Source organism: Otolemur garnettii, unplaced genomic scaffold (genome assembly GCF_000181295.1).
Source record: "Otolemur garnettii isolate 467f Iridium unplaced genomic scaffold, OtoGar3 scaffold00146, whole genome shotgun sequence".
NCBI lineage: Eukaryota > Metazoa > Chordata > Mammalia > Primates > Galagidae > Otolemur > Otolemur garnettii.
Genome location: NW_003852541.1, coordinates 4474004 through 4488141, shown reverse-complemented (window position 1 = coordinate 4488141; position 14138 = coordinate 4474004). Strand labels below are relative to the sequence as shown.

General features: G+C 55.3%; 1 protein-coding gene across 4 annotated transcripts in view; it reads left to right on the top strand.

Moving 5' to 3' along the window:
* Nucleotides 1-610: 610 nt before the first annotated feature.
* The window catches only part of FLT4 (fms related tyrosine kinase 4), a 54870-nt gene continuing 41342 nt past the window's right edge, over nucleotides 611-14138 (top strand). For all 4 annotated transcript variants that reach the window (XM_023518762.1, XM_023518764.1, XM_023518763.1 and 1 more), the window contains exons 1-2: nucleotides 611-699; nucleotides 14019-14115. In XM_023518762.1, the coding sequence (XP_023374530.1) occupies nucleotides 633-699; nucleotides 14019-14115 (164 nt within the window). In that variant the 5' untranslated portion in view covers nucleotides 611-632. The remainder of the gene's footprint in view (nucleotides 700-14018; nucleotides 14116-14138) is intronic.

Sequence of the window (14138 nt, the reverse complement as noted above, 5' to 3'; positions counted from 1 at the left end):
AAAAAAGAACTTGTGAATGAGCTCAAAACACAATATTTGGGGAATGTATAAAGCGAAGGCCAGGGCTGCCGGGTGAGGTCAGCAATATGGGTGCCCAGCTCAGGGGTACAGTCTCCATCGACACTATATAAGTAGTACGCTAAAGTCTGCTGAATGCTTTCAAAGATTTAACATGCTATTTTGAAATTACATGTACTTTTTTTCTTACTCTTAACGTATTTACTAATTGAAGAAATCACAGAAAAGTATGAGCTGCCACATTTTGTCCTCCCTTGCCCACTAGGCTCTGTTCCCTTCATAGCGCACAAGGACGCTTCCGTTACCTGCGCCCTCTGGCCGACCACAGCGGCCCAGGAGGGCTGAAGGGCACCACTGACTTGGAAGGCAGGCCCCCTAGACGCCAGCTGTGCGGAGTGGGTACGATTCTTCCCCAGACTGGAGCGTTTATTTGGCTGGCTGGGAGGGACCTAGAGGTACTGGGGCGGCCTCAGGCGCCCCTGGCCCGCCTCCCCCAGTGCCCCGCCCCCGCCCCACCGCCCCGCCCCGACCCCGCCCGCGTCCCGGTCGCGCGCTCACACTCCCAGCCCAGAGCCTCGGCCACTCAGGTCGGACCCGAGCCGAAGCGGCCGGAGATGCAACGGGGCACCGCGCTGTGTCTGCGCCTGTGGCTCTGCCTCGGTCTCCTGGACGATGAGCACGGTGAGCCCGCCCCCGCAGCGGAACTGGCAGCGAAGGGGGAACTGAGTTTAGCGGGGGAGAGTGGTGGGACCGCACAGACCGGGAACTGGCTAGGGACACCGCGGCCCGGGGAGCCTGGGGGGCAGACGCCAGATGGAGCACGCCGACTCGGAAGCCGGGACCGCCCGGGTGAGGAAAGGACGGGCGGGAACTGCAGCCGGGTCGGGGACAAGGCAGCCGGGCTGCGCCTTAGCGCAGAGATAGTCCTCTGGGTTCCCGACTTCACTGCTCCGTCTGTGGCTCGGTTTTCTTGAAGCCCGACCCAGTCGGGCTGCCTCCTGAACCTGGATCCTCCGTTTACTCGCTTCCCAGCGCGCGCCGCGCTTCTCGGCCGGGACCTGCGCGCGTTGGGGATTATTGCCCAGCGCAGAGGCTACAATCCCGGCCCGGCCCCGAACTTGGGTGCGCACTTCCCGACGTCTCTAGTCCGCGCTGGTGGTCGGTGCCGGAGGTCCCCCAGTGGGCGCTCCAGGCTTCAGGTCCTCCACGCACCTGAGGCGGGTGTCGTCCACGGAGAGGGAGCAGGTGCATGTTGGAACTTAAGGCAAATCTTGAGTCCCGCGATCAGTATCACAGAAGAGGCTTCCCGGGCTAAGGGCCCGGAGCAAGCCAAATAAGATGGGACCATAAGGCAAAGGCCGCCACGAAGATGTCTTAAACATAGGAGAGTCAGGATTAGGTTTGTGCTGGGAATAAGGCTCTGGCGCGGAGAGACCCAGACCTGAGGTAAGGGTCGTGTGGTTGGAAAGAGGGACTGTGGACAGTGAGGAGGGGAGGTGGGGGATGGGAGGCAGAGGGCCTAGGTGGTGATGTCAGGGAAGAAGCAAGGGGAGTGAGAAGGTGAGGCGGCACACAAGATTCTGTGTCCCTAGAAATCAAAGCGTGGGAGGAGGGCTCACAGATTCCCAGTCTTTGAGGGAGGAGTGCTGCAAGGCTTGAGGGTAGGAATGAGACTTTTTTTTTTTTTTTTTTTGAGACAGAGCCTCAAGCTGTCACCCTGGGTAGAGTGCCCTGGCATAGCTCACAGCAACCTCCAACTCCTGGGCTCAAGCAAGTCTCCTGCCTCGGCCTCCCAAGTTGCTGGGACCACAGGCGCCGCCACAACGCCCGGCAATTTTTTGGGGGGGGGTTGCAGCCATCATTGTTGTTTGGCAGGCCCGGGCTGGATTCGAACCCGCCACCTTAGGTGTATGTGGCTGGCGCCTTGGCCACTTGAGCCACAGGCGCTGAGCCAGTAATGGGACCTTGATATTTTTTCACACCATAGGAACTAAAAACTGGCTTGCACACTTCATCTTGTCTAATTCTCACATGGAGTGTTAGACCATTTTACTCATGGGAAAGCTTGACCAAGAATATCATAATTACCCCCAAAATCCCTAGGGAGGGCATAAGGGATAAAAAAAAGCCCCACTCTCTGCTCACCCTGTACCTTCACAGGCTGAAGGGCTGAGAACAGGGGGGGGGAGGGAGGTGTGGCTGAACCTGGGAAAGAGGGAAGAGGACATCTGTCTGGGCCTCTGAGTTGGGCAGGTCTGATCAAGGTGCTGCCCTTGGCTGTTCTCTGCTCTCCTGCCTATAGCCAGCTCAGGGCTGAGCTCTCACAGGTGTTCACTATGTGTTTGCTGAGTGACTGATGAATGTGGGATGGGGGTGAATAGGGCCCTGGTTGGACAGGAGAGGTGAGGAATGGGAAAACCTCCGCCTTGTGGAGACATTGGATGGACAGCTGGATGTAGTACCTGAGGTTCAGCAGAGAGGCAGGGCTGGGTTGCTAGAAAGGAAGCAGAGCAGAGTTCAGGAGGGGACTCTACAGCGGGGACCAGAGAGGAAGGGGGCTTCTGGGGAGGCAGGGAAGCTTCTGCAGGTATAAAGAGAACTAGGAGAGGCCAGTGTCCTAATGCTCCCAGGCAGAGCAGAGTGGGAAGTGGAGGAGTGAAGGGGGGTGGGGCGTTCCCTGCAGTGTGTGCAGGTGACTTATACCAAACCAGACTATGGAGGGAAGGGAGAGAGGGTGCTGGTGGGGCAGGGGGATGTCCCAGGCTGGGCCTGGGTGTGGCTTTCAGGGAGATGCCAGAGGAGACAGAGACCAACCCTCCCCAATCCTTGCACCTTGCTCCACTTGTTGCCGGGTTGAGGTGGAGCCTGAGAGCCCCAGCATGATGGGGGCTACTACCACAGAAGCATAAACTCTCAGGTGTAGTTGGGAGTAAGGGCACTGGGGTGGGAGGCAGGTAAGAGGCCTGGGGACCCTGAGGCTACCCTCAAAAGTGTGCTGTAGGTCATAGAAACAGACTTTTATTTTTGCTCTGCCCTTAAAGTCCTTGCTGTGTGGCCCAACCCCCTCCGTTCTCCTACCTGCATCTCAGTTTCCCAATACATAGCAGAGGTGCAGGTGGCAAGCACTGAGGGGTTATGTGTGCTTGGGCTGGACTTCAAGGCTCAAGGCTCAGTCCAGCTTCACAGTCTTGCTCCACCAGTGTCCCTGTGGAGAAGGCCAATGCAAATGGCTCTTGAGGCTTCACCTAGAGAAAGGCCATTGCTACCCCTAGACAGCAGGCTGCCAGCTCAGGGACATAAGGGGAAGCAGAGGCTGAGGGGCAGCTGGTTGGTCTAGTCAAGGGACTCTGGCCCTTACTGTGAGCGATCACATGTGGCCATCTCCATCACACTCATCCCAGCCCTTAACCGGCCTAGATGGAGACTGTGTGTGGGGATAAGACTGGGATGCAGGTCAGTGCAGGCAAGAGCTAGAGGCTGAGCCCACCTCCCTTGGTTCCTGTGCACCTTCTGGCCCTAGCTCGATTCCTGCAGGACTGAAATGCAGGTGCTTCTCACACACCCACCAAACCTGAAGCATGGAGCCAGCATGGCTGAAGGAGCCCTGCTGCCCCACAGAGCAGTGTCCACATGGCCAGGCTCCAAATCAGGTGTGAAGTGTGACAAGTGGACTGTCTGGTGAACTCCCCACCGGGCACCCTGACCCAGGGAAGGAGACTACAGTTTTATGCAAGCTGCAAGCTACAGTGCTTGCTCAGTGTGGCCCAGGTGGGGTTTGGACCTGCCCCATCCTGCAAGGGATTCCTAAGTGACAGACTGCAGGAACACAGACATGGCATCAGATGTGTGCAACCTATGGAGGAGGCCCAGCTGAGTGGCTATGAGCTACACAGGAAGGAAAGGCCCAGAGCAGGACAGTCCAAATGGTGAATGTGGACAAGTGAGTAGTCAGGTGAAGCTAGAGCCTGGAAAGTGTGCAGGGGTGGTTGGGGGAGACAGCACACAGGAGAGGGCCACAGCAGCAAGGAGGCTAATGTCCAGGGGGCAGGCGCTAGGGGACAAATACAGGAGATAAAGCAGAGGTAGATGGGTAAGGGGTGAGAGGACCTGGGCTCTGGCTTAAGCAAACACAGTGGATTATGAGATAGTTTGTCAAATGGGGACCCTGGGAAGAGGAGGCATGGCCTCTAAGTGGAAGCATCCAGCAGAATTTCCTGGGAGACCCCAGCTGATGCAACTAGGCCAAATAAAGGAGGAAGAAAGTTGGGAGCACTTGAGTGTGATAGAACGGGGGGAGTCAGGAAACTCGGAGAAACTAAGTGGAGTCTTAATTGGGAGGAGGAAGTTCTTTTCTGTGTCTAGCCTACACCCCTCCTGCTGTTGCTTGGGTATTTTCCTCTACAGGGCAGGCTTCTGCTTCTCTCCACCAGGGGCAAGGTATGTCCCCACAGTCTTCTAAGATGCCCCTCAAAGTGTAGGGTAGACAAGAAGGGTTCAGAGAGCCTCTTACACTCTTTAAGCTATTCTCTGAGTGAGAGGCAGCCAACATGTCCAGCTGGAGCCAGGGATTCCTGAGTTTCGATCCTTTTCAGACACTGGCTTCCTCTGGGATCTCAGTTTTCCGGTCATGCCGAGGGGACAAGTCTGGGAGCAAGAAGGTGCGGCCATCCATCGCTAGAGAAGGCGCAGGGTGCTGAGCAGGATAGGACAGACACCAGGCATGCCCCTGGAGCCCCACGGCCCAGCCAACCTCAGCTGAGGTCAGGTCTGGTTGGGTGCAGGTCGTAGGTTCAGTGGCGAGTGGGGGAGCCCCGCCACGTGGCCGGTGAGGTCAGCAGGGGTTCATGGGAAAGGACTTGTCGGCCACAAAAGAGGACATCCTGCCTGCATTTCCCTCTTCCTGCAGCAGGAGCTAGTTGCCCCGATTTAGCAGCACTGAGGGGCCACCTCTGAGGCAGCTGGGCTGTCTGATAACACCACTCGTCCTGCTGGCTAGGGAGCAGAGTCCTGACCCCAGGGAGGCCAGGACAACTGCCTGGCACAACTGACGACATTGCAGCTGCCCTGCACAGGGAGCTCAGCATCTGCTAGGGTCCCCTCCTCCCTGTCTCCATCCTCACTGGCTGCTCAAGCAGTCCATGTTCTCAACAGGTCTAGTGCCTGCCCAGCTTCTCCTACTCCTGGCTTCCAGCATCTTCAGAAACTTGCCTCCATTCTGGCCCCAAGGGACTGCTCTGAAACACAAATGTGAGCCTTCCAAATGGCCCCCCAAATATAAACACTAGCTTCTCGGGCTAGTGGTACAGGCTCTTTGTGCAGGAGTCCAAGGTTGTCCCTAGTCCCACATCCACCCAGCCACACCCATTGCACACCTCAATCCCAGACCATAGCCATTCCTCTGCTCCAGATGGCCCTTTGGAAGCCTGCTGAGAACACCAGGCAGAAGGGGGTGCTGTTCCAAGTGGGGGCCTTGGCTACTAGGAGGCTTCAACCTGCTCACTGTGTGCTCCCAAGAGTATGGAACCCAGGCTTTCAGGTGATGTAGAGGAAGACCCCATCCTCATCCAACTCAAAGCACTGTCCTCAAAGCTAGCCTAAATGCTACCAAATGGAGATTCATTTCTAATGTGCACATACATGCATACACTTAGGGTATCTAACAGTGAGCCACCCTCAGTGTAAAATAGTTAATCAAACTGTACAGATTTTAACCTTGTGACTCAGATCTTATTGCACCCATTTTGGAGATTGGGAAATTAAGGTCAGAAGAGTGTATGGCTCACTAGGGGCTAGATGCTAGGGGTGAAATGGCTTATTAGAGGGAGGTGATAGGTGTCTAGTTGCTGGCCCCAGAGATTGTGGGAACCACAGGGAAAGGAAGGGCAGGCACAGTAGGCAAGTTGTCCACATTCCCCAGGGAAAGCCCTAGAAGAGTGGGCAGGTAGGGTCCTAAATTTCTGACCACCTCCTGGACATTTTTTCCTTGGTGTCCCAGAGACCTTTCAAAAGCAGCATGCCACAGGCAGTTGCATTGTCTTTCACCCAGGTCCCTCCCTCACCCCATTTGTCCCCTCAGTGCATGGAATCTCCACCATCCCAGGTGCCACCATCCCTCTCCCTGCCACCTTGAATTGAGTGAGGAATTGTCAAATGTAATAAGCTAGTCACTACAAGAGCTATGGGAAATTGCAGGAGTGCTGAGGAGGGGAAGCCCAGCATGGACTGTGGGGAGGTGACACTGGCTGAGATGTCAGAGGGCAAGACCATTCCAGATCGATGGCATGTAGAAGGCAGAGTTTTCAAGGCTGGAGCAGCCTCAAGGGGTGGCAGGGAGGCTGACAAAGAGCTCAGACTCCATCTACCCTTGCTGCCCTCCTCCTGATCAGCAAACTCTTAATCTGCAAATCACATTTCAGCTCTGAGAATGGACATGACTTGGTGCAGTTGGCTCTGAAGGTTTAATGGGGTCAGGAAAGCCTTGGTGGGGTGACCGCCACTTGGACAACCCCTCCGGCGGAAAGTCAGCAGCATTTCCAGGGCTGATGGAAGGATAGTTTGATACGCTAAAGGCCTTTACATTTACTTTTGTTTACTGCAGAAATGCAAACAATGTAGAAATCTGGGGAGTAAACAGTAGCTTCCCCTAATCCTGTCCTCAAAAGATAATCTCTTCATCTTAATAGTAATCTAACTTCAGGTGAGTTAACATATGTGTGTCTTGGTTTTCTCATTTGCACAGTGACAATTATAGAATCTGTCTCGGGGGCATGCAAAGGTGTGTCACATGTACAGAGTGCGTGAGACTATACTGCACACAGAAAGTGCTAAGTATGCATTTGCTCTTGTTGTTCTAACAGGATGTATTGGTATAAGCAGAATTTGGCGGTCAAAGGGTCTGGACTTTTTTTTACTATGACTGTGTGGGTGCCTGTTTCCCCACGGCCTTGCCAGCACCAAATTATCTTTGGTACTTGCTTACGTAGTGGGTGGACAGCTGTGTGTTCCTTAGCTCTTGGTGTTAAGTGTGGTCTGAGTTTGATGTCTGGGGTCCCTAGGTCCACTAGGAGAGCTGTCAGGGCTGACAGAACAGCATGGAGGTAAGTCCAGGTGTGCCACCATCAAGAGGAGAGAGTATATGCAGTGATGGGCCTGGGATGGGCCTGTGACTGAGGCCTTCTGTGGCCTCATCTCCCCACACTATGCTCCATGTGCTCCACCTACCTGATAGTCCCAGGCCCCTGGAACCCTTGCCTTTGCACACATTCCTCTGCCCTACTTCTGGGCTAGCAAGCTCCTACTGGATCTACAGAACCTATTCAGGTCACACAAACCCCTCCATCAGTGAGGCTTTTCCTGACCTCCCTGTCCTGCTCTGACCATGGCACAGAGTCACAGTGAGACACAGAAGCTGTGGCAAGCCAAGCACACAGTAATCAGGAGACAGGGTTACACCCAGTGTACCTGAATCAATGACAGTTTACTATTGCTATGGCACTTAATGTGTTCTTATGTTATTTGTGGTCTGTGGTTCCTAGAGAGCCTAGGGACAGTCTGCATCTCACAAGTGGAAAAACTAGAGCTTAGAGAGAAGTGGCTTGTCCAAGACCAGACAGCCAAAGTGCAAGCAGTTTTGATTACACTGTGGGAACATCCCCTCCCACCCCATCCATCTCAGGCCTGCATGGGGAGGGGGTTGGAAACCAATAGCTCTCTGAGCTCTGGAGGCACAGAGACTGCCCACCAGGTCAAGGTGGGCCTTAGGACAGAACACCCTTGCTACCTCTTACCAGGTCTTTGCACAGGCCTGGCTTCAGGAGGGAAGAGAGGGGGTGCTCATGCAGATGTCCCCTGGCCCAGCCCCAAGATCAATGTCCAGAAATTCCCCACCTGACCCCCAGCTGCCTTGGTCCTCCTGAACACAGCTGCCCTAGAGAGTGTGGGTCCAACTGGCATGACTATCACACAACCCCCATCTTCTAAGGCACGCCAGGGAGAGGGCAAAGAGGAGCCAGGCCCAGAGTGGCCATGGCAGAGGACAGAGCCACAGGCCAATCATATCCGAGCCCCAGGAGCCCCTGAGTACATAGACCACCCCCCACCATATGCTGTGGTCACGGTTGTGGTAGAGGTGATGTGCTCAGCCATAGGTATCAGGGCCAGCTGCATGGGCCCTGGAGTTAGAGCAGCAGCTGGCTGGAAACAGAGGGCAGGGTAGGATGGAGGGACAGAGGACATAGCCCATGCAGAGAGGAGGCTCCTGGGGAGGTAGGGAGGCCAGTGTTTAGGGTGGCAGAAGGAGGGAAGGAGAAAGATAGCCAACAGGCAAGAGGTCCTGAGACAGCCTCCTTCTCCTTCTACACCAGCACCTGTACCCAGCCATTCCCAGTGGGCTTGGCAATCCGTCTCAAGTTAGCTCCCCAGAAGCCACCCACCAGGCCTCACCCCTCTGCACTGCAAGGGTGTTGTACTCCATCACCCTTGAGGATTTGCAGAGAAAACATGATGAAGCCTATACAGAGCAAGGGATGCAGGGAAAAGCAGTTCTAATGCCAAAGAAGGGGATGGACTCAGTCCTCCATGGAATGCCACTCTCTTGTAGTAGCTCTTCCTGCATTTGGTTGGGTTGTCCCTCAATTTCTCAGGAAAGATACTTTTGAAAAATAGTGTTGGTGGTTTAAAGGGTTTTACCTGCAGCCCATAAGGTCATGGAGCCAAACACAGGATGAGAGAGAAATGGGGGGTGTGGCAGAGACAGCTAAGGCTTGGGGGTGCAAGCAGCCATATGCTTTCCTGAATGGACCTTCCTGCTTATGGGGGGTCTGTGAGACTTCCAGCTGGGAACTAAGTGGAGGAATGGGTCCAGGTTCTGGTCTGAGGACCTCTGCCCTCTGCTTTTGGAAGGCAGCCTGGTCCATGGGAGGGACTGGCTGGGAGCCTCAGTTTCCTCACTTGATGACTAGACTATAGATTCCTCCCTCCCTCCTAGGCTGTTGAGAGGATCAAAGGAGGCACTAACAGTTGGCTCCCCCCTGCCTGGCTTATGGCCAGTGCCTAACCTGCAGAATCCCTCTGCATGTTGTCCCTCCCAGAGGGGTGCTGGTGCTACCCCAAGGGAGGCTACAGGACTCTCTGCCATGCCTATGGCTGACACCAGGGTTCCTGTAGCCCAAGGCCGGAGGGTGTCCTGGGGCTGCTGACAGCACTAAGGAGAGGAGGTGTGCACTCTGGCCTTGCTGACCTTGGTCCGGCGCCTGGCCTGATTGCTCCACTCTGCTGCAGCCATGGTGGCCAAGGCCACGTTGGCCAAGGGAAGGAAGAAGCCAGTTCCCAGGCCAGGAACAGGAAAGCAGGGGGAGTGTGGCAGGGGCCAGGATGACAGCACTTCCTGCTGCGGGAAGAGAAGGACAGTGAAGACAGACAACAGCCAGGCAGGAAGGATGCACCTTCTTAGGGCTACAGGTGGGGGCTGGGCAGTCATGGAGTCTGTGGACGTGGCAGCCCTCAGGCCCAACACTGCTCTGGCCACTGATCAGTATGAGGTTCACACACTCACTCAGGTGTCCATCCTTTAAAACTATAAGCATCTTTTCCAAAGGAATGACAGGGCCTGACACAATTCCAACCAAAAGGAAGACCTCAGAGTTTCGTTTAGCCACCCATCCATCCATCCATCTATCCATCTGTCTGTCCATCCATCCATCATCCATTTATCCGTGCACCGATCACCCATCCATCCATCTACCCATCATCCATTTCTTCCGTCTATTCATTTATCCATCTCCCATCCATTCATCTGTTCTTCATCTATCATCCATTCATTCATCCACCCATCATCCATCCATCCATCGTACACTCATTTTCACCCATCCTTTTGCCTATATCTCTGTCCATCCATTCCTCCTCCCATCTGTCCATCTATTCATCCAAACTTCATCCATTCATTTATTCATTTCACAAATATTTACTGACTCTTTTCTCTGTGCCAGGTGCTGCACTAGGCATGAAGTAGGGTTTAAAAAAAATAACTACCTTGGTCCTTACCCACTCACTGCCTAATGGCGGATATGTATAAACATTACCTAAATAAACAAATAATTACAAATTGTGACAGGAAGGATGAAACAAGAAGTCAGGAGGCTGAGATGAAGCTGTTTCATGGGGGTGATAAGTCACATCTAAGCTGAGGCTTGAGTGTGAAAAGAAGCCAGCCATGAGAGCATAGCACAGCAGAAGCCATGGCAGCTGGAGCACATGAACAGAAGGCAAGACTGCACCATGAGAGTGTGGAGAGGTGGGCGGGGACAAGGTGGGGTTGGGGTTTTCCTGGAAGTGCAGTGGGAAGTCACTAATGAGATTTGAGCAAAAAACATTACTAACAACTGCATGGAAGAGGCCTGGGGAAGGGCAGGAGCAGGTCCAAGAGGCCACTTGGGGTTAATGTGGCTGTGCCAGCCCCAGCAGAAGAGTCTGACAGGTTTTGGTGGTGGGCACATGGGCTGAAGTAGGGGAAGCTAGAAGAACAAAAGCTAATGAGGGAGGAACTTTTACTGGCGCTGGAAGGGGGCTCTGAGTCTGGAGTTTAGCATTGGAGATGCAAAACTCAGGTGTCTAAGTCACTGGGCAGCTGGATCCTCAATGCTGGAGTTGAGAGCAGTGATCTGGGCTAGAGACAGAGACTCAGGAGGTGTGTAGACGTTCAGGAGGGCCGTGGAGGAGACAGAAGCAGCACTGAATGTTGGGGGTTCACACACGTTCCCTGCCCTGATCCCCTGGGTCTCAGGGGCTGTGGGCTGTACCCCATGGGTGGATGGGGGCTATGGGAGAAGAGGCAGGCACAGAGCCACAGCCAGGAAGGAGGAGAGGAAAAAAGGCAGTGGCTGGGAGTGTGGGAGATGAGCCCCCTAGAGAAAGAGATCAGCAGAGCAGGGGAGGGCCTGCTTTTGGGAGCAGGAATGTCAGAGGCTAGGTGTGGGGGGTTGAGGTGTCCACATCTGATGGTTTTGCTTTGTCCATGCTGACAGTGAGGGAGGAGGGCGCACCCTGAGCCACGTCTGCACACAGGGAAACAGAGGGAGCAGCCAGTGTGAGGGACTTTGTGCTGTGGTGTTGAACATATGGTGTCATATTCAGGACCAGAGGCCAGGACAGGCAGTAACGGGAGGAAGCAATGGGGGCTTGGGGTAGGGCTGTGGAATGGAGCTGCTACAGGCCAAAAGGGTGGGGAACACACAGGAGATGGGTGTGGGATCCAGGACGTGCCCCTGGAAGGGAGTGGCTGGTGGGAGAGGAGAGTAGGACTGCTGAGGTGAGTGCTGGTGAGTCTTCATAAGGATGCTGAGGTCATGGGGAGGGGACAGTGGCCAGGAGCTAGATCACAGGAATGAGGAGAAGTGACCAGGAGAGCTGCTGATGACAGATTTAGTGGGCAAAGAATGGTGCTTCATGGGAGATGATGTGGGGGTGGGGAGGAGGGATGTAGGAGCCGTGCCCTCAGGGGAGGGTGGAGGGCAGTAACTGCCCCATGGCAGTGCTTGGTGTCCTCAGGTTAGACAAGAGGGGACATTCAGAGAAGCAGGGAGGTCTGCAGCAAATTTTGCTGATCCCAGGGCCCAGGGGTACGTTGGTAAAAGAACTGGAATAAGTCAAGGCACACCATGACAAAGGAGAGCTTGCCTGGATAGGCAGGGAAGGCTGGCAAGTATGAGGGGTGGTCCTGCATAATGCAGGGATGCCTCCAGGGAGGAAGCCCCACCTACCCATCCACAATTCAGTCTGGCAAGTGTCCTAGCAGGGGCTCAAGGACAACCAGATGGAAACTGCCTGAGTGAGAGCCATCCATAAGAAGGAAGGAAGGAAGGCGGGACGTCCCAGGCAAAGGGACAAGTGAAGTTGGAAATAGGAAAAAGCCTGCACTCCAGGAGGATGGGGCGAGGCCCTCACTCAGGCAGTTTCCATCTGGTTGGGGAGAGAGAGAACCTCCAGAAGCTGGAAGCTGAGGCTGCCTTACTGTGTCTAGGGAGCAAAGGGGGGCTACCAAAGGAGGCTGGAGTGACAGTGTCCACAGATCTGGAGCCCATAGGTGTGTGCCCAGATGTGTGCCTCCTAGAAGAGGGCTGCAGCCTTCTCGGGCCGCAGCTCAACACCCAGACTTCATGATAGGGTGCTCTCTCCCCAGTGAGGGTGCCATGGGCCTGGCCTCTCTCCTGACCCCTTGCTGGGCCATTGGGAGGGCATAGTCCTTTCATCTCTATGGGTCCAGTCCCCACCTGTCATCTCTCCTTCTGTAGCCCCAAGGACAGACCACCTTCCACTCAGGTGCCCATATACTTAACAGCTCTCTTTCTGCCTGGCATGGCCCTTTTCGTTTTGTCGTGCCCAGAAAAAAACCCACTTCTCCTTTGAAGCTCAGCTCCAAGGTGCCCTCCCAGATTCCTTCCTGGACCCCCCACTGCCTTGAGGGGAGCCTCCTCTCAGGGCAGCCCCTGGGTGCAAGGTTGGGGCTGCAAGTGCCCAGTCCTGCTGCCATGCACAGGACAGCTGGGCACTGTCCTGGAGGATGGGGTCCCAGAGCCCATGGTCACCCCCACCTGGGGCCCCAGGACAGTGTGAACCTCAGGCCAGGTCACCAGCCTGAGCGGGAGGAGGAGCTCACTGGAGTTAAGCAAAGGAAAGACTGTGAAAGTCACAGCAGTGAACTAGAGGAGCATCTACCTTCTAAGGACAAATGGGGAGCCTCAGTTTCCCTGTCTGTGCAGTGGGTCTAGGTGCTTGGTAAGGGCCTTCCAGCTTTGGCTCACCATGCAGAGTGTCTAAAGGGGTTTAGCCAGGAGGGAGGGAGTCAGTAGGGGGTAGGCAGCAGCCACTGGCAGGTGGCTGTGTTGGCCACATGATGCTGGCATAAGATCTTGGTGTACAGAACATACTGTCCTTGTGCCACTTTCTGGAGTGGCTTAGGATCCCCCCAACTATCGTGGGGTTCCCTAGGTTCCACTCCACCTCATGAGCTGCATAGCGGGACCCCAGTGCCTCAGGAAGTAAGACTGGGAAGGACTTTTGCTGCCTCATTTGGGCCTGTGGGCCTGGAAGGGGCTGGGGTGGAATAGTGAGCTGTAGCCCCTCCCAGGAGGACAGGGACTTGGGGGGAGGGGCAGGACGCAGCCCTGGGCTGCTGGCCATGAAGCCCTCCCTTCCTGTTGTCTCAGGATGGTCCTGGCAGGATGCATCTGCCAGAGTTCCAAGCCCAGACCTCCCCCAGGGCCTGCTCCCACCCCCACCGGGATCCCACCCCCCAACATCCATACACATACACACACTAGCATGTCAGAAAGACACAATGTGCATGCTTGCACACACACCTTTCGTAGGCACACACATACACACCACAAATACAGATGCACACAGAGAGACCCACACCTATCAACGCACACACACACATACCTGGGAGGAGGGTGGTAGGCAGGAGTTTGGGGGCCAGCAGGGCTAGGGTCCTGGAGGGCAGGGGCCTGGCCCCACTCAGCCTACAGCCATCAGACACAAGGGTGGTTTTCTACTCAGGTGAGGCAGGTTTATGTGTGTGTCAGAGGAGCCCTTCAGGAAGCCCTAGGAGGTTGGTGGGAGACCTGGGAACCCAGAGGAGGAGGGCAGCCAGGGGCCCTATGCCATGCTGAGCCAGAGGGCAACTGTGAGGCGGACACCCTGGGACCTGGTCAGGGCGAGGTCATGGGCAGGGTAGGCAGGGGCCCTTCAGGCAGAGCTGTAGGGCATACCACTCCCCTTCTCCTCCATGCCAGTATCTTTGCTCATGGGGCCAGAGGTTGGTGTTCAGTCCAGCCACAGTCAGGGCTCACTTGCAGGAGCAGGGAGGGGTCAGCTTACAGAAGTTACTGGCTGTCTTAAGGTCTAGGGGCTGGTGCTGCCCTGGGGGCACAATGGGTCTGCCTGGGCCTGATGCCATCATGTGAACAGTAACCAGCACCATGCTGACCTGTCTCCACTCTCAGGTCTGGTGAGCGGCTACTCCATGACACCCCCAACCCTGAACATCACGGAGGAGGTGCATGTCATCGACACCAGTGACAGCTTGTCCATCTCCTGCAGGTACTGGGTCCCTCCCACTGGAC